We start from the raw sequence: 21,308 nt of genomic DNA on the forward strand, positions 1-21,308 counted from the left end.
GTATGCTGTTCTGTGTCAGCTGCGTCACGCCAGATCTGTTTCCTACGTTGTTGTGATTTGATCTGAACGAAAACAGTGTATCCGTGTGACGCAGCTGACACAGGGTGATGCAGAGGAGACGAATTGATGAATAAAGTTGTTTTTTTTGTTTTTCTTTTGCGCACAAAAGGTATTCTCGTAGCTTCGTAAAAATTACGGTTGAACCCCTGATGTCACATGGATTATTTTACAGATCTCCTTGCTACGTTTCTGGACTTGGGAACATTTCAGTTGTATTGCTGTCTATGGGAGGGTCAGAGAGCTCTCAGATTCCATCAAAAATATCTTAATTTGTGTTGCGAAGATGAACGAAGGTCTTACGGGTTTGAAACGACACGAGGGTGAGTAATTAATGACAGAATTTTCATTTTTGGGTGAACTAGCCCTTTAAATGCAATTAATAAATCATGAAATTAAAAGTGTCTGTCCTTTTATTAAATGGTTTCAAAAATGAAAATTATGTCATCATTTACTCCCCTTCAGTTCCAAAACCTGTACAAGTTTCGTTTCTCTATTGAACAAAAACATGATATTTTGCAGAATTCTGGTAACCAAACAGTTTACGGTAGTCTTTGACTTCCACAGTATTTCTTTCCATACTCCATACAAGTCAGTTTGCATGTTGTGACGTAAGGAAAGCTGTTTCCGGGTCCAAGCCTCTACTCATTTCACTTGAGAATACTATCTCAACAGCCATTTATAAGCCCTGTTTATTTATATTACACATTTAAAAACCCTATGGTGTATACGAAGTCTCCGTGCTCACAACGTCCCAGACAAAAATATTTTAATGATTTATAAAAGATGAATCATTGTCTTTCAATCTGGGATTTCGGTATGGAGATAAAGGTTAGGATTATAATTTTTGGTAGTATTACATCACGTTGTGAGTGTATATTAGCACCGTTTGTTGCTTTGTTGTGGCATCTGATAGAGCATTTGGACCTGGAAGTGGCGATGCGTGACGTCAGACTTAACAAGCAGATGGCTAACATCAACTGATTGGTTACCAGCATTCTACAAAATACCTTTTGTGTTCAACGGCTGAAATAAATTCAAACCGGTTTAGAAGAACTTCAGGGTGAGTAAATGCCAGAATTTTCATCTCTTTAAGCTTGTTTTATCTGTTTTAGTTAGGGCTTGGCTAACTAAGCCAATTAGAAACAATTAACTATTTTGAAATATTTTTCATTGAAGGACACAAAATTTTGTACCATTTCAAAACACCATGACATGGCTTTTGATAAACTGAGACAGTTGACACGACACGTTCTTAAATTTCCTCGGGCTGTAATCTGCAGGGGCGTCATTTCTGTTCAGTCGCGTTCAGCTGCTTTTCAGCGTCTTGTTCCATGAACCGTTTCTAAGAGTGTCAAGAGTCAAAATATTTCAAAACGCAGGCAGAGATGTCTGTGATCTGTTCCATTTTGCTCTGTCTACCTATTGTTGAACCAAAACACGTCATGTGTGAATATCAATGAAACCGATATCGTTTGGGGTGTGAATATTAATTGAGTCATGCAGACATGGCTTGGTAACCTAGAAAGTAAAGCCAATTAGCCAAATAAATTAATAAATATTCATTCATGAACTATGCCCTCATAATAGTAGGAGTTCTTCTTCTTCACCAGCTGATTAGCAACGTATTCCTTTCAGCTAATAAGTTAGGTCTTCTAGGTGAACATAGCTTCTTTAATATTAATGAGCAAAGCCTTATAAATATATTTAATAGCATTAACAAGCCTAATGCTTAACTTATTAGTTAAAATACATTTAAAATACATGAAATATGGACATCATTAATGTTCGATCAAGATAATTTCGAATATCTTCATTTTTGAATGTTTCTAATTTACTGATATGTAATTTTTGTTTATGACTAATTAGATTTTCAAAGTTAAGGGCTGATGTTGTTTAATCATTTAACACATTTATACAGTGACACAGAATGGAGCAAATTTAATTACTAAGCATTACTGTGTAACAATTATTCATACAAGCTGTGTAATAAGATTACACAAACATCTGAAGCATTCATAAAACACACCTAATCCGTGTCTGTGGGTTGACATTGGCGGCATGGTGGACCACACTTTAGTGATTGGGTTGTAGCACTCCACCATGTTAGAGGTCTTGAGTCCATCCCTTCCTCCAACCACGTAGAGCTTGTTATCGATCACTGCCACGCCGAACTGAAGTCTTCGCCTATTCATGCCAACTTGGGTCCATCTGTTTGTGCGAAGGTCGTATTTCTCTATTGCTGTAGACCCTAAAAGTAGACAGAAGTAGACTCTATAGATTTTATTGTTAGTTAAACAGTTGTATGCTGCTATGCTAATAGCTATTTTACTGTACAAAATTTCTGTTTTGATGGCAGTAAGTGGTACTGCTATAAGAAAAAATACTAAATAATGGTCCACCTTTGAACCCGTCCATACTTCCAACCAGGGCTTGTACAAGGTGCTTTACGTATTTCAATCTGACTTTTTGTCATTTAAGTATTGAAAAGCCCTTGAAAACAGCCTTTATGAAAAGGTACTTGAAAAGTGAAAAACAATATATATGAAAATAGTGTTACATTTTTTTCCAAGAACATCATTAAATTAAAGCTGGCGGAAACTCGTCCTCCTTCTTGCTGAGGTTGTCAATTTTATCATATCATATTGTCCAAATGTCTGTTTGTGTGTGTGCTGCGCGTACGTATATATTCACTAATGTATTTTATAACAATACAAATACTAATTTTATTAACATCTTTAGACTGTTTAAAAATACTATACACCAAAGATTTTGCTGAATCTTATCTAATTTTATATATTTTTTTGTCATAGATTATTCATTCACATTTATTTATATAGCACTTTTCACTATATTTATTGTTTCAAAGCAGCTTTACAGAAAATGCATGTGTCAACACTACACTTTAGAGTTATCTGTTTTCAGAGGTGACTGAAAGTAATGTCCATTTCATTTCATAGAATTCATGCAGTCAGCTAACATGTATTAATTTTAGGCAAAAAAAATGAGCTTGTTAAAGGGGTCATATGATGCGATTTCAATTTTTCCTTTCTCTTTGGAGTGTTACAAGCTCTTGGTGCATAAAGAAGATCTGTAAAGTTGCAAAGACTAAAGTCTCAAATCCAAAGAGATATTCTTTATAAAAGTTAAGAGTCAGCCACACCTACCTAAAACGCCTCGTTCTAACACGCCCCCACATACCTACATCGCTCTGTGGGAAGATTTGCATAACGCCGCCCAAATGTTCACGCAAAGAAAGAAGGCGTAACTTTTATTCTCGCTGTAGTATTGTTGTTGCCGCCGCCGCCATGTCCTGAAGACGCTGTGTGTTTCGTTGTGAAAGCGAAACTACTTTGTTTGGCCTTCCAAAAGAGGATGATATCCGCTTCGTCATGCCTGGAGCTGATCCGTGCTGGTCGCTGAGGGAATACATCAACTTAGTGCTGTGGATCGCCGGATCGGCTTTCACCGTGGACGAAGCCCGGGGTCGTCACATGTGCTTGCCGCTCCTTCGTCGGATCCGCCGGCCGCGCCGTTCTCGACCCCGCCGCCTCTGCTCTCTCTAGCCCAGCCTCAGCTCACGCTAAAATGTAAAATGCTAAAAGTTTTAATGTTTTTGTCTCGTCGCTCCGGCCGGACACAGCATCAACAGTATGTGAGGGGCGTAACATTTCCAATCAGCAAGAAGCTACATCAAAAAAAATAGTGCATTAACATCCAACAGAAGAAGGAACTAAAGAGTGCAATGTTAAAGAGTAACATTTAAATATTAGATGAGCAGGACATTATTCAGTGATTGCATTAAATTGTAATAAAATGAGTCTTATATGAATGCTATTGACAAACCTGTGGTGGTAAAAGTGGAAGTCGAATATATGCCAGCAACACTCCCAGATCCTGTTGTCGGTGCTGCACATCATGGCGAACCCACATCATCAGTGCTTGGAAAATCGTTTCTTCATCTGGAACGTTGATTTCATCACTGGCCAAAAGCTTGATAATTTCCGTTGTGGGCAGCAAGAGGAACTCCTGATTCTGAATGACCTCTAGAAAGTGTTCCTGAAACATTAAGCAATTTTGTTTAGTTATAAATCTGTGTGCTGCAATGTAATGAGACATTAACTGCAAGTACTAAAATGTGTTACAATAAACAAATTATTTTTATATTTATGGAAATATCAGTTATAGTTTATTATTTTAAATATATAAATGATTTCTCAATGTGCCCAATACAGCAATCCGGTTGTTAATAAATGTATAGTTCACCCAAAAATTACAATTCTGTCATTAATTACTCACCCTTATGTCGTTCCAAACCTTCAAACCAAGGCCTTCGTTCATCTCGGAACATAAATTAAGATATTTCTGATGAAATCTGAGAGCTTTCTGACCTTACATAGACAGCAATGCAACTGACCCATTCAGGGCCCAGACAGGCAGTAAGGATATTGTTAAAATAGTCCATGTGACATCAGTGGTTCAACCGTAATGATATGACGCTACAATAATACTTTTTGTGTGCAAAGAAAACAAAAATAACGACTTTATTCAACAATTTCTTCTCTTCTGTGTCAGTCTTCGACGCATGTTCACGAGAGTATCATGATTCAAAAAGTATTCTTGTAGCTTCATAACATTACGGTTGAGCCACTGATGTCAACATGGACTATTTTAACAATGTCCTTGCTACCTTTCTGGGTCTTGAATGTGTCAGTTGCGTTGCTGTCTATGCAGGGTCAGAAAGCTCTCGGATGTCATCAAAAATATCTTCATTTGTGTTCAACGAACACAATGTTCAGTTCAACGAAGTTCTTATGGGTTTGGAATGACCTGAGGGCGAGTAATTAATGACTAAGTCTGACTACAATTCCCAGTTTCCAGGGCCAATTCCCATCCAAACAACAAACAGTGATGAAAGACACTCACAGTGTGCTGTAATGCTACTGAAAACCCATGCACCTAACCTAGGGTGACAAAACACCCTTTTTTCCCAGTCATGTCCTGGTCAGGAATTCTAAATTGGCTAAATTATCTGGCGTGTGAAGGTAGGATCTACAGAGAACAGTCAAAGCAATGCAAATACGTGTACATAAAATGTGTGAGGAATGTAGAGAGCACGTCAATACGAACACAAAACCAAAACTCCGACATTTTAGGCAATTTAGAAATCCCAGCCAGGACATGTTGGGGAAAAAGAGGATGTATGGTCACCATATATAACCTTTATCTCCATATCAAAATCTCAGTTGGCCAGACAGTGATCCATCTTTTCTAAATCGTTAAAAGATTGGTAAGCTGCGTGTCTGAAGACTGTAGAGCATGCCAAAGCTTAGTTTAAAGGTGTGCTGTAAACCAATATTGCTCAATAAAATGGCTGTTGAGATAGCATTTTCACTTGAAATGGACTAGAGGTTTGGACCCGCAACAGTATTTGATACAGAACGATATAACAAGCACATGGCCCTGACACAGAATATATCATCTTGTTTTGAATAACCCATTATGGAGAATCTTAATAACTGTAAAAAACACATAGGTCTTGTTCTCCGTCCATCACAGTGATATAATGATCTGCTCCAATGCATCCACAAGGACATCCGAGGTTGCTCTCTGATAAAAGCGTTTTGCAAGGTTCAACTTGTAGCATGTGAAGAGGATGCCGGAAATCTCTCTAACAAGCTTGTTCATTACTTATGGCACTTCTAGAGTTTCCTTTGTGCATCAGAAGTAATCCCCATTGATTCTGTTGCAAATAAGGGCAGTAAACATCCTATTGATCATTAATCAGATCTAAACAGCAGCGTCTCTGCTAAAGCCGTGCATGGGCTCTCGGAGCTTAGCTCAGACACACATAATTAAATGAGTACCATGCATTGATTTTCAGCCCCTCCTCAATATAGATTTAAACTCTACTTCTTTACTTCTTCTGGTGACATTGATATAGATTCATTATTCGCAATTACCATCACAAGCACCCTGGCAATTACTTGAATACATTAATTCTGTTCCACTGCAAACATTCATTTAGAAGCCTCTCGTGGGCATATATTTTAGGGGAGGGCATTAACCGAACACCAAGTATCAGGTCCTGCAGCAATATTAGTGTGAGATGCACAAGGCTCAGTAAGATCTAAATGGATTAAATTGTAAGGGAGGATGTCAGAATTTAATGGCTTGTGCCAAATCTAATGTATTCATGAGGAGAAATGTGACCTAGAGCAGTGTTTGTGTTGTCAGTCATTTATCTAAGTATTGTCTCATCTGCCTTTTACATTCAAAAGAAAATACCTAGACTTCTAGCATGCTACAGGCCATAGACATCTTGAACTAAGACATTAACCCACGCAAGTCTGCAGCTTCTCACCAAAAAAGAAAAACTAACATCATGATGAGACAGAAATGTGACCCTGGACCACAAAAGCAGTCATAAGGGTCAATTTTTCAAAATTGAGATTTATACATCATCGGAAAGCTGAATAAATAAACTTTCCATTGATGTATGGTCTGTTAGGATAGGACAATATTTGGCCGAGATACAACTATTTGAAAATCTGGAATCTGAGGGTGCAAAAAAATCTAAATACTGAGAAAATCGCATTTAAAGTTGTCCAAATGAAGTTCTTAGCAATGCATATTGCTAATCAAAAATTACTTTTTGATATATTTACGGTAGGAAATTTGCAAAATATCTTTATGGAACATGATCTTTACTTAATATCCTAATGATTTTTGGCATAAAAGAAAAATCTATGTTTTTTTTTGGCTAAAAATATACCCAAGCGACTTAAGACTGGTTTTGTGGTCCAGGGTCACAAATGAGGAAAAACAGGCTTATCAAAATAGAAGTTTTTAATCTGAAGACCACGGACGAGCCAACCAGGAAGCTCTGTTGAAGCTGTGTTCATTACCGAAGCGACCGAACAGGAAATTTTCCTACTTGTGTCCTCTGATTAGATTAACCTCTCTGCTCTGGAAAGCCCTTTGTAAACAGCCTGTGCAGATGTCCTTCAGGAGATAACGGCTATCTTCCTAAGTTGTTTCCGTACTTGGGCAGAGAAATGCCCATCAAGCAAATGTGTTCTGTGGATCCTTGAGCTCCCGAGAATACTTAATGTATTGCCATTATTTAACCAAGGCTGCTTTTGCTATATTTCTCACACATCAAAGAGCTCTGTGCAACCCTTTAAACTGACCGCATGCTGAGATACAAAATGTCACATCAAATAATTTTATGCTTGGAATTCTTTGTCAGACAAGGCTTTAAAACCTGCAGCTTTTTTAATAAGCAGGAAAAAAGTTGATGGTTATTCGTTTTAATGATAGTTCACTACAAAATGAAAGTTCTGTCATGATTTACTAATCTAATATTGTTTAAAACCCTTCTGAATTTATTATAGTCTATAGAAAAGGAAATGTTATGAAGAATGTTCACGCTGCTATCTGTGTATCAATGAAAGTAAAATGAACGAGTAGTCAATCTTGAAAATAGACAAAAAAAGGTTTCTATAAGCAGTCCATATGTCGTATGCACTCTGAAATCATATATGTGACCCTGGACCACAAAACCAGTCATAAGGGTCAATTTCTCGAAATTGAGATTTATACATCATATGAAAGCTGAATAAATAAGCTTTCCATTGATGTATGGTTTGTTAGGATATGATAATATTTGTCCGAGATACAACTATTTGAAAATCTGGAATCTGAGGGTGCAAAAAAATCTAAATTCTGAGAAAATCGCCTTTAAAGTTGTCCAAATAAAGTTCTTAGCAATATATATTACTAATCAAAAAATTTAGTTTTAATATACCAGCGACTTAAGACTGGTTTTGTGCTCCAGGGTCACATATATTTTAGTCTGCTATTTACTCAAAATCTTGCATTGAAAATCTTGCTTGACAGACCTGATCACAGTTGACTTTCTTTGTATGGAAAAGAGCAGCTTGGATGTTCTGCTATAAATTTCTCCTTTTGTGTTCCACAGAAAAAGTCTGTGACGGTGAGTAAACTATTACTTTAACAGTCGTGTTTCACATTATTGTATTGAAATCAGAGCAGGCTACGACATTTTCTACCATAACAGAAAAATTAAATAAAACATACCCGTATTATCTATATCTCCCTATACTGTATGTTTCAAATGAAATAGTTCTTTACAATAACTTTCTTCAATTAAGGTGGTTATTTAATATGCTTGTTTATTGTCAGCATTATTGGGTTTTGTATGCCAAGTGGTGATATCTCATACTGTGAATATTCCCAGACTCGTTGTTATCACTGGTGAACCTTCAGTATAGATATCAACACACTAAAACCCAATGAGACTGACAATAAACAAGCAAAATTTTAAATGCCTCTGAGCGTTACTAAATAAGTCAAAAGAGATAGCCAAAACAACAATAGCAATAGCAATATAAACCAGCAAATAGTAAAACAATGCCACCACATAATTTATTCATGCCAGATTGCATGCTGGGAACATCGCCAGCGTAGTACTGTAGACATTACACTAGTTAATCTGTAAATATACAAGGGATTACTGTAATGCAGACACAGATAATCATTAGGATTCTACAACACCAAGCTGCTGCATCACAGTCAGTCAACTCCCATGAAATCGGAGTATACAGGCATCATTTAATTGTAATTCTACCATTACTGAAGTGGAAATTACTGTGAAAGGTCAGCAACTATGTATGTGTATGCCAGGTCCTACCGTAGTGTAGTTGTGAGCAACGTTCAAAAGATCCATGCATCCCTGAGCATCAGCAAACGAACGGATCCCCAGACAGTTGGATGGGTGCAGTTGTTTCATCAGAAAGTTACAGCAGACCTGAATAACTTGTGAGAGCTGGAGGAGACAAGCAGCAGCTAAAAGACTTTCAATTGTCTCCTCTTTTAGCTCCAGGACTCCTGTACATTTGGAGAAAAAAGCGAAATATGCAGGAAACTTTCAGAATTATTCTAGGAACAAAATGGTATGGTTAACTTCTGTAGACTGAAGAATGTCAAACAGTTAGTTTGGGTTTGTAAATTAGTGTTTTGCCCAACGGCATTGACAAAATACTGAGGGGAATGTGACACTTCTGCTGCGAACAGCACATTTAAATAGTCCGCAAGTGGAATGCAGATACTCACCAGTATATGCAAAATGAACCAGCGCTCGCAACGCCCCAGGATCAACACCCTCCATTTTAATTTCCTCTTGTTTTGCCTCCCTCACATCACTGGTGAACATGGCAGCAAAGTAGTCTGAAACCGCGCTCAGGACAAGTCTGCAAAAAACGGTGCAAGTGGTTTATATACGCGACTGCATACTTCGAGATCAACTCAAACAACTTCTCGAGAGCCGTCTTCGTAGAAAATTCCTCCCTACAAAAAAAGATTTATCTCAGCGCAGCTATTTTCACCAGGTTGTTTCATGCAGCTCTGGGATGATGTTGATTGAGCTCAGTGTCAAACTGGGACACGCAGCAGAGATTTGGCTACAGAGAATTTTTCAACAGAATAGCATCAAAACACTCAGCGGCCGAGAGATTTCTTTAAATAAACACTGTTGAAGAAAGTTCAACATGCGCCGTAGTTTGAAATGGAGCGTGCAGCACAGTTTTGACACTTCTTGATGCTACCATTTGCATATCTGTCCTTAAAGGAACAGTTCACACAAAAAGAGTTTTCACTTTTTTTACCGTAATGTTGCTCCAAACCCAAAGACTTTTTTAGATTTTTGAACAATGTGCTCATCGCCCTTTTCCATGAAATTTAAATGAATTGGCCTTGATCTTTCAAGCTTCAAAAAGAATGCAGAAGCATCAAAAAATTTTGTGTGCTATATTTCTAGTTTTCTGAAGCCGTACTATTGTGTGAGATGTAGACCGAAAATCATTATTCACTGAAAATCGTTCATACTTTTTATCTACACAGTGAAAGTCCACTCAACCAAAACACATCAAAAGTTTTGAAACAACATGAGGGTGAGTAAATAACCAAATTTTCTTTTCTTTTTTTTTTTCATTTTGAACTATTTTGTTTCTCACAGAAAGCTAACATCAGAAGGCTATACAAGAATATAGCATATGAATCATAAGCAACACTTTTTTTGGTGTTTGTGCAGAAACTCAAAAGCTCCAGTCCAAATTTATTTCATAAAAAACCCAAACAGTTCTTTCTTTAAAATGTCTCCTTTCATGTTCTGTAAAAGAAAGCCAGGTGAACTATTCCTCTACAGTTAACTAAGAGTTAATCGAAAGTTTTAATACTAGCATTCCGTTTTAAGTAGCTGTCGAATAGTTTGATTCTGTCTAAGAATGATGAATGTGAATTCAGTCTCTTTTCAGTTGATTTCTGCAGAAGTACTGCACTGCATTTTAAGCAGCGTTCCCTTCTGCCCAGTTGATTTGTCTGTTTTCGTAAATGAAAGTAGGACATTTGAAAGTAAGAAGACTCGATTCGACGGAGACTCACCTGTGTGCGGGGATCTTGTGATCTCCAGCTATCAAAAGTACATCACACAGCTGCTTGTGCTGAAGATAGGTCTCCATCTTTCGAAAGGTCTGTTCCGCATGGTTTGTGGCCTGGAAAAACTCATCTGAGCAGTTGGAGCTCATCCTAGAGAAACTGCTCAAAGCCAACCTGTGGGAAAGAGGAAGACCGGAGTTGAGCTGGGACCGAGCAATGTGCACTTCTGTCAGTTTGATATGACTGTTTGATCTATGCGGGTGACAGGGGGAACTTAACTAACACCTGCACAGGCTGCTGTGTCCACCTGTGACTTTATCTTTTATTGTCTCCCCAATTGACCCGTCAGGCCTGAGGCTCCACAGAGTGACAGGTCATGTTGGTGAAAATGTGTTTGTGTTGCAGCAAAGCATGAGTCACGGACGTGCATTTCAAACTGTGGTGTTTACAGAACATTGTTCTAAATCTAATAGCCGTTTACTCAGAAATAGGTCACCTAAAAATACAATTTTGTCATTTACTTCCCTCATATCATTCCAAACATATATGAATTCCTTTCTTTGGTCCATACAATGGGTGATGCTTTGGACCCCATAAACAAAAAGCCTCATGAAACCTTCATTTTCAGCACAAGGAAGAATAGCTTACAGGTTGGAAATGATATGAGGTTGAGTAAATAATGACAGAATCTACATTTTGGTGAACTGTCCCTCCATTATTTGTGTACACATTCCTTAAATATGTGTATGGTAAAGGTTTGTATTATTTGGACATTTGACTTCTACTATTATCTCCTATAGCGGCACTTCAGCTGGTTCACCCATGACAAATTAAACAGGCGAAGCTTTCTAACATAAATTTGTAATATTATTCAGAAAAAGCGCTTAACTCGAGCAAACTTAATAAATATGTCATGAACAATTTTGTGCCATTTTCCATCAATTTCCTCTTCCGAATATAGAAAAATGACTTAACATGCATGCTGTTTGTGTCATAATGAAAGAAACACATTTGTAGCCTTTTTAAACAATGATTGTGATGCATGATTTCACAATCAAATCTGCTCTGTCACTTTCACAATTTTAATGCTATTTGATGGCTTGATCCAATTTATGGAGTTTGCACCCACAAAACAAGCTCTGCCAATGACTGTCACCATGTTGTTGGATGCAGTTTTCTGTTTGCATGAATTATACATTGTGCAGAAGTAATAAAAACACTTCTTTTCTCTCCCAATTGGACATTAGTCATTCTGTGTATATCTTCCTTCACACTTGTGAAAGCTAAAATTGAAACCATTAGAGCTAAACTCCGTAAATAAGTGGATTGAAAGCCAGAGTTTTCCAAAGGGGCAGATTACCATTTGCACAAACTTTGCTGTTTTTATTTATTTATTTATTTATTCTTTTGGAAGCACTGGACTTTGTGGGGATCTGGTCTCTTCATAGAGCCTTGATAATGTAAATTCTGAGCTGCTCTCCCTGCAGACCGGTAGATTACAAGCCATTGTGCTGCATCTGAATAATCCCTCTGACTCACAGCAAACAATCTAAACCCTTTATTTTGCCGTCCTTCATGGAACAAATCCATGGCTGACATTTAACCAGTCCACAACGCTGTTTAAAAAGTCTAGCTGCCGTAGGGACGTACAGTAGAGCTGTGCATTTTGATTACTTGTCTGAAATAAATGCAATAGAGAAGGGCATTTTAAAAAACTCAGTGATTATGGACTGCTTTGAATGATTGGTTATATTAACCGTCGTCAACAAAGATTTGCATAACAATAACAAAGCATGACCATTATGATCATTTTAAGATCTACACGTCCTATTGTCCACTTCATCTTTCATCAAGAGTTGCAAAACCATAAAGTTGGGAATGAATATTAAGCACCTGATAAAATGTTATGATCTCGTAAAAGTTTTAATTAGAGTAAATCCCACTGAAAGCTGCGCTCACTGGATCAATGGTTTTGTGAACTGTGACTCAGTCCTTAGAGGGACACATAAAGCAGAATTTCGCCCTTGTGTCCTCGACTTTAAAGGCAGACATGCTCATATCATATAAGCTAGTTTTTTAAGCATACCGCCATATAAATCACATTAATTCCAGATTACATGTTTCTACTCTCTCTTTATAGCAGACTACATGTGATAAGTAGTCAGTTGGCGCATTTAATATGATGAAGCTGGCTTGACGTGAGTTGGCTTGATGAGCAAGGTGACTCTCAGACGGAATACATTATCTTTATCTCTCTCTGGTCAGCTGTCAGGGGTTGGTGATCGCACTGATATTTACAAGCCAAGGGGGGTTGACTTCTAAACATTTAAAATTGTCCTGGGGTTGCTCTGATCTAATGCTACATGCAAAGCCAAACTCAGGTTGTCTGGCTGACGGATCATATCAAATAGCCTGCTTTACATATAGAGCATCCAGTGTGCTTAAAGGAACAGTTCACCCCAAAAATAAAATTTGCTGAAAATTTAGTCAGTCTCAGGGCATCCAAGATGTAGATGTTTGTTTCTTCATCAAAACAAATTTGGAGAAATGTAGCATTGCTTGCTCACCAATGGATCCTCTGCAGTGAATGGGTGCCGTCAGAATGAGAGTCCAAACAGCTGATAAAAACAATAATCCACAGGAAATCCACACCCTCTCCAGTCCATAAATGTAAGTCTTGTGAAGCGAAAAGTTGCAAGTTTGTATTAAACAAATCCATTGTAAACACATTTTTAACTTAAAATCATCACTTCTAGCCACACCATAATAACACTTCCTCCAGTAAAAAAAAAAAAAAAGTCCATCCCCTGTTGTCCTCTCACATCAAAATCCTCTGACTTGTTAAGAACTGTTTTGGACTATTGTGCACGATGCCAAATCTGTGCGTAGTTCTCTCCTAATTCAGACGAGCAAACTTTTTTCATGGGGCAAGCAATATGGATAGAGGACTCATAATATAACATTTATATTACGAAAGATTTGTTTCTTTGACTCATTCTGACGGCACCCATTAACATCAAAGGATCTATTGGTGAGCAAGTGATGCAATGATAAATTTCTCCAAATCCGTTCTGATGAAGAAACAAACTCCTCTACATTTTGGATGGCCTGAGGGTGAGGACATTTTCAGCTAATTTTCATTTTTTTTGGTTGAACTATTCCTTTAAAATGTTTGCATGCTTCCCTTTTATTGTTTTGTGATAATGGTATTTTATATGGCCCAAATGAATGAAAGAAAGAGTGGCGGTTATTGGTTTTAAGGCCAGTGGCTGCTGATGATGCACAAGACAATCAAGTGTTAAAGAAGACATTAAATTTACATTACATTCTTTACATTATGCCGACTTGTTTTTGTGAATTAAAAGGGACACACTGGCAGCTGGCAAGACATGTAGACATTAATAACAGTGTTTAGATTGTGTGGACAGCAAAGACTACCAGTCCCAGACTCCTTCTGGTCATTATAAGGTTGTTTTTTATGCTAAATAGATGGGTAATTTATCTCACTGATTGTATAACTACATTTTGGCACAGAGCTGGGTGTATTGAATAAGAAATAAGCCAACATAGGAAGGGTTGTAAAACCTAGATGCATTACTTTTGCTCAAAGGAATGTTGAGAGGACTTTTATGTCTACCAATATCGAAGAACCAAATTGCTTCTGTATCACTTTCTGAAAGGTTGTAAATTAACTGAAAATGTTTTCTTTCTGCCTGTGAAATTGGCTTTTTATATAAAGGGTCTTTACGAGCCACAATGCACCTAATACATGATGCACAGCAAATAAAACATTTTTGTAACCTCTGAATAATATATAACAAGAGTTGCCTACATATTTCATATATGTATGTGTTGTTGTTGTTGTTGTTGTTGTTGTTGTTAATACACTGGCTCGAGTACTACTTCTGGCTAAATAAATCTTCACATCGTTATGCACTGTGAACAGAAACCTGAATAATATATAACAAGAGTTGCCTACATATTTCATATATGTATGTGTGTTAACATTGCTGTAAATGTTTATTTTCTTAATTTTATGCAGTTCTATTATTACTTGTTTTGATATGTTTATCCATTTTATTTTCCATTATATCTCATTTATTTGTTGTTGTTGTTGTTGTTAATACACTGGCTCGAGTACTACTTCTGGCTAAATAAATCTTCACATCGTTATGCACTGTGAACAGAAAGAATTAACAGCTCAACAGTTGAAACTGCTGTATGACATATTTCATACTCGGAGGACTTTTATAGAAATCTATTTGTTGTGTTATCTGGTGCATTACATAACTCATCATATCTCCATATCAGTACAGCATCTGAGCAGTTATTGAACTTGAGCTGTATCACTCTATTCACCCAGATCAATAACAAGTGGGCAGTTGTTGCAGTTACCTGAGCGTTTCTTGACAAGAGCCTGCCAACAGACTCTTCAAACGCTATTTCAAGAGCCTGACACAGAGAGCATGTTATATGTGGAGCACCGCAAAGTGCTTAACCAGATTTTACACACATCATTCCCTTTCTCTCCGAAACAGATGCTTAATATTATCAGTGTATCTGCTTCAAATATATATATTTTTTTAATTATTATTTAAAAAAGCTGTTTGTTAAAGTGCTCTAGCTCTGCATATGTTAAGTGTTTTGATCAATACAACCAACAAAAACGGCATAAAAATATTTAGGCAATATTCATGTCTGGTGCAGTTGCCAATCAAATATGAATACAAATTGCTAGAAAGCAGGTATAAAGGATTTTTCAAGGATGTTATAATAAAGTATGTATCAGCATCTTTGCTCACATGCGTTCTGCGCATTGGTTGACCTTTCAAGAAATAGCTACTAGCTGGTTGCAAACATATTGAAGCAGCCCTAAACGATTTTATTTGGCAGGATCTTATTCCTCATAGAACAGCACATCAATGCCTCTTTCTCGATTTCTGAAGCATGCTTTGTTATTCAGTGATGCACAGTGCACACATTATGTTGAAACTGCACAACAGTGCTTTCGTGCTTAAAACTGAATAACTGAACCAGTTCTGCGTGTCTGTGGGGTTTTCGTCCATTTTGAAATTTGCTTGCCTTTTCCAAAATGTCATTGAACAGGAAAGATTTTTTTTACATTGTCAAAGTAAACAGATCTGCTTTTGAGTCTAATCTAAATTTTTGTCAATTATTAAATACTACAAACATAAACAGCTGAATTACTCACCCTCAAGGCATCCTAGGTGTATATGACTTTCTTCTTTCAGACGAATCCAGTCGGAGTTATATTAAAAATTGTCTTAGATCTTCCAAGCTGTTTAATGGCAGTCAGCGGGTGTTGCAGTGCATCAGTCCAAAAGAAGTCAAATAAAGCGCAACCATCCATAATAAAAAAGTACCTCACACAGCTCCGGAGGGTGAACAAAGGCCTCCTGTAGCAAATCGATGCGTTTTTGTAAGAAAAATATTATTTCACTTCTTTTGGACTGATGCACTGCAACACCCGCTGACTGCCATTAAACAGTTTGGAAGATCAAAGTCAATTTTTAATATAACTCCGATTGGATTCATCTGAAAGAAGGAAGTCATATACGCCTACGATGACTTGAGGGTAAGTAAATAATGGGTTAATTTTCATTTTTGGGTGAACTATCCCTTTAAGTCGTTTGTCAAAATGGGCATAAATTAACTGAGTATGAGTAAAAATTGCTTAAAAGACCATTTTAAGGGATTTTCATTTTAAATGCAATTTTTGTCAATTTTGCCAGCATTATTATTTTGCATTATTTTAATTATTATAATATTAAAATGCATGGTTAGACACAATTCAGAATTTAATCATTTGCTTCTTTGTTAGTTGCAATTCGAATTTAACTGTCCACATTAAGTTGAAATGGAATTTGAATTGGAATGAAAGGAAGAGGAATTTACCGAATTAAAAACAAATAAATTAAGCCTAAATAAGTAAATAAACACAAATAATGTTATTCTAAGTAGGTATTTAAAGGTACACGTATTTCTCGGTTCGTCACATGTGTATCAAACGCATACTGCATGTGCGGAATTTCAGATTTTAAACTTAGGCGACAACAGCCTACCGTTTATATCGATATATTTTAATATTGCGAACACAGAGAACTCAGTGAGCTGCTGCAGCCTGGAACAGTGCACGATACACGTTGTCTTTGACATGTGATGTGATATATATGAAATGCTTCAAACTAACATAAACCTGCGCGACTGGCCCTCCTGTCAGGTGCGTGTGTTGTTTGATGTGTTTGTGACAGTTTTCATTATTTGTGTACTTACCTGTAAATGTTTGAAATTAACGCGAGTATTTCCATTTTGCATAAAGGCTCATCCTGACGGCGTATCGACTGTTCGCAAACTTCAATGAAGGTGCGTCGGCGCGCGCATGCGCGTCAAGACGGAGCTCATTAAAATACGAGCACAGTAAAAGTAAAATATACATTTTGCCTATTTTGCATTCAAAGGTGTAAGCGTATCAAATCTATTCCCCCATTAACAACAGCACCATAAACTGCAGTGTGTGTTGCGATATTGACAGTCTTTTTATTTAAAGACAGTGACACACTCTTTAATATATTTTTAACTGTGCTGTACCAAAACATACCGAACTGTGACAAACCGTTATTTCTGTGTACCTTACACCCCTTAATTCTAAGAAATGTTTTGTTTTTTCACATTGGTCCATACAATGAGGATAAATGTATCAAATGTAATGAAATAAATAAAAATGCCGATCTATTTGTTAAGCAGGCTTGTAATAAGTGGCATATTGTACAGTCCAGATGGTCATTGTTGCAAAATAAATCCATTGAAAGTGATAGCTATACCCGACAGAGTTTATTTTGCTGTAATGATCATCTTCCCTTATTTTCCTAAGTTAGGTACCTAAAATAATGACAGAAATATCACAGGGGGCAGCCACAGTATATGGGCTTCTTATAATTTTGTTGTAATAATTATCCAATCTTCATTTGTTGCTATTAGCCATCCGAATCTCCTTAACAAGAAAAGCCATGTAGACTAGGCCTATTGAACGGTTATAGCCCTTTGTGACTGTGAACACATAAAATCGCTGCTGCTGTAGCAATCAAAATAACTTATTGCCTCAACTTGCCTACCTACAGTGTTTATGAATTCCACTTGTCAAAAAGTCTAGTCCTGACAGCATACTTTCAACCCAGACTGAATAGATCAAAGGTGTGGCTGGTTCCTTCCCCAAAGTTAATGCCTGAAGTGAGAAAGGATGTATCAATAGATTTACTAACTGGGATTTTCATTCAGCTTTAGCTTTATACAATTGAATAAGTGGGTAATGCAAAAAGAATGTGTTTTTTGTTGATTCTTAGACTGAGCTTTAATAGTCATTAATATTCCCGCACCCATTCAGTGTCAAAACATTGTCAACTGATGATGCATTGCATTTTAAGATAAAGGTTAATTGCCTGAAATTGGCTTTTAATAATCCACATTCTGCAAACAACTTCTGTGAATGCATTATTAATGAGACAACAACAAAAACATTACGAGCAGCAATACAGGTCACAGATCTTCAGAGCCTTTAATTAGATTGCATTGAATATAAACATACCTCTTGCGGAAATGGTGGAAGGGCAATTACCTAGTGTATCAATATGTCTTAATATTCAGTGTTATTACCCTCTCCATGTGGTAGTTAAAACAGTGAAGTGCATTAAAGACATTTTACTTTGATCATTGTTTTATTGTTTGTCCTTTGTAGAGAACTGGTCCTATTCACGATGACACAATATATGTTGGTAATTTTTGTTTTTGCTTTTAGGGTTGGTTCTCTTTTCTGTCTTTCATGCGAGACCATTTTAGCTGCACTTCAGTACAAAGATAAAGTTAGAGAGGATATTTGTTAACGTAACCACACACAGCTCTTCAGAAGCCGAACAGGTGCAAAGATGAAAGCATGTTTTTTTTCAAAGTGCTATAGAACCTCCAGGTCAGACCCTGCTTCTTATCATAAGTATTGCACTTTTTCTTTATCTTCAGACTGTTTCCCCTTCAGTGTGCAGTGTCTCATCACCTATTTACCTTGCTAACCATCTGCAAGGTAAATAGTGCTTACCACAAGGGTTATAAAAACTGTGCAGATAATCCCAGTTCGCTACACCAGTGCTGTATTCTTAACCTCAAAGGAAAAGCTGCGGCTCAGCACCCGGGAAAGTCACATGCCATTAAGAGTGATTTGACAGAGGGGCTCTGTACATTATTTAAAGTAAATTTAAATGGGCTCGTTAAAATACACACTATGCGTGAATCCGTTATGTTGTAAAATGAATCTGTTTTTCCCCATCATATTCAGTAAGAAAAATGAAGCCAGATGTTTGCTAAGTGTGCTTTTTTTTTTCTAATATCCTATTCTCAGCAGATGCAAATTATGAACATCTACCAATTATGCTGAGGCTAACAGACATGTTGAAAAGTTGAATTATAATTTGATTGAATGCGGAACACTCAGCAGTGTTAGGATAATTTATTGCCTGGCTTTAATGTATTGATCTCAAATGACAACAAATCCTGAATTATCAATAATTATGCTAATAGATGCATTTCAAAGACAAACAACATTCTACTGCAGAAATACAGAAGTGGGTGTCACTTTTAATTATGAAAAATATAGTGTGTTTTTAAATGCATACTGTACACAGATATGTACAAATACATTGTATATGCGTTATAGTGGTGTAGACATTATAAACACTATAGATTGACTGTAAAGCAGATGTTGTTTTATTTAGATATTCATGTAAATGTGATATGAAACTAATTATAAAGGCTACTGAGCTTTCTGCCCGATTGGAATAACAGACTGCTGCCGTCTTGAACTATACACAGATTAATGCATTAACTGTACTAACATGGTGGCACCCTTTGAAAAGAAGAAATTTTCTCAAATGTTTTTTTTTTTTTTTTTTGCTGCTGCCCTTTATTTAAGTTTTTATAAAAGCCCTTATGAAGTTTAGATATTTCCAGGGTTTTTGTGTGATGCTTTCTTTTGAAAACATAAAAACTTAATTCACTGATTAATCAGTAAGCAACAAGCTTTAAACCAAAACCTTGATTTATAAAGACTATAAAGCAAGCTTTTGAAAAGCCAGTTTTAATACAATGTTTGTTAGAAATAGTGTTCAATAGTTATTTGCTCTATCTCTTTCAACTTCAGTTATTTTAATACTTTAAACCAACTGCAATCATTTCTTGCACAACACATTCAACATTGAACTCGCCTCTTGCGTATTTTCCCCCTCTCACACTACATTTCCATTCCTCTACCTGGACAATGTCTCTTGACCTGTCAATGCTGTATGAAAATACCATAAATCTCTGAAGCTCTACTCATCCTAGGACAAGATGGTGTCAAACTTCAGTTATTTTAATACTTTAAACCAACTGCAATCATTTCTTGCGCAACACATTCAACATTGAACTCGCCTCTTGCGTATTTTCCCCCTCTCACACTACATTTCCATTCCTCTACCTGGACAATGTCTCTTGACCTGTCAATGCTGTATGAAAATACCATAAATCTCTGAAGCTCTACTCATCCTAGGACAAGATGGTGTCATTATTTTCCAAGGCAATTGAGAGGAAATTGAGATATCATTCAACGTAACAGCTGCTGACTCAAGTCTCTGCTGTTTCCTTATTAAAGGGTCAGGGCCAAAATTCCTCTTATAGACAGCATTTCATCAAAAGAAAGGGTTGGTCTTTTTTCACAAGGACTGCTCAGCTAGCAATGCACTGAATATATTTTTCAGAATGCATTTTTCTGATACGACAGCTTTTGAGAGCTTAAAAATGTTCAAATGGGATGCAATCCAGGTAAATATAGAACTGCATGTGATTATTTGAAAGACATCTATACTGCAGTAAATCATTAGTATTATGTGCACTAATTAATTAACAGATTAACAATGATACAAACATTTTAATCTAAATGTATTTAAATATATCTTATCTAAAACACAACATACTTCCAACATTTATGCATAACATCCTTTTGTATACTAGTCTATGGCTTCTCTATGTACAGCTATGGAAACCGCAAAGGATTTCCAAAAATCCTTCAGCAAAATTACTTCCAGTGAGTAATTACAGTGAGCTCAGGCAATTCTCCTTTTGAACTCTGTCAACCTTTCACCAGATTTCATGAAATAATTACAGTGCATTCAAGACAATGCTTTCAAAACTTTAGTGAATGGTCATTAGCATTTCATCAAACATGTTATCATGTCTGCCGTTGTGGCCAATTAAAAAATGCCTAAAGATGATTCTCTGCTAATTTCATTGCTGTTGTTTTATCATTATGGCACTACCCAGTCGTGTTAAGTCGACCAGGTGATATTTTCATGAGAATGCTTGATATGAACTTTAATTTGCACATAACAATGTTGTAGTTGTAGTTGAACACCCCATGACCCTTTGCGAGCCAGCATGCTGTCAACTTGTCAGACTAGTTGAAGAAATGGTAACACAGATCACAGACATGGCCCTAAGCCCTTTACGCCTGCAGGGATATGTAGGACACCAAACATTGCTCTCTCTCTCTCTCTCTCTGCTCGGCCTTTTGAAAAGATCAGAAACAGACGTTTCACATAAATATGAATTTAGTTGAAATGAGTGTCTATTATAGTGAATAGGCCTAGTTTAATAGCCCAACTAAAGATTCTCCATGTTAGATTTAGTACGATACTGGTATGAATGCATGTTGAAATAGAGCAGAAGGTTGGAGTTTTTGTTAATATTTCCAG

The 21,308-nt window shown here is 36.8% G+C and overlaps 1 protein-coding gene across 1 annotated transcript in view; it reads right to left on the minus strand.

Annotated features, from left to right (window-relative positions):
• LOC107741083 (kelch-like protein 4) overlaps window positions 1-21,308 on the minus strand; it is a 38,163-nt gene that overhangs the window by 11,215 nt on the left and 5,640 nt on the right. Inside the window, exons 3-8 of the mRNA XM_016553676.1 lie at window positions 10,522-10,689; window positions 9,196-9,332; window positions 8,774-8,970; window positions 3,904-4,116; window positions 3,727-3,745; window positions 2,110-2,308 (exon numbers count right to left, since the gene is read on the minus strand). Of these exons, the coding sequence (XP_016409162.1) occupies window positions 2,110-2,308; window positions 3,727-3,745; window positions 3,904-4,116; window positions 8,774-8,970; window positions 9,196-9,332; window positions 10,522-10,689 (933 nt within the window). The remainder of the gene's footprint in view (window positions 1-2,109; window positions 2,309-3,726; window positions 3,746-3,903; window positions 4,117-8,773; window positions 8,971-9,195; window positions 9,333-10,521; window positions 10,690-21,308) is intronic.

Source organism: Sinocyclocheilus rhinocerous, unplaced genomic scaffold (genome assembly GCF_001515625.1).
Source record: "Sinocyclocheilus rhinocerous isolate Xijiao unplaced genomic scaffold, SAMN03320098_v1.1 scaffold44, whole genome shotgun sequence".
Taxonomy (NCBI): Eukaryota; Metazoa; Chordata; class Actinopteri; order Cypriniformes; family Cyprinidae; genus Sinocyclocheilus; species Sinocyclocheilus rhinocerous.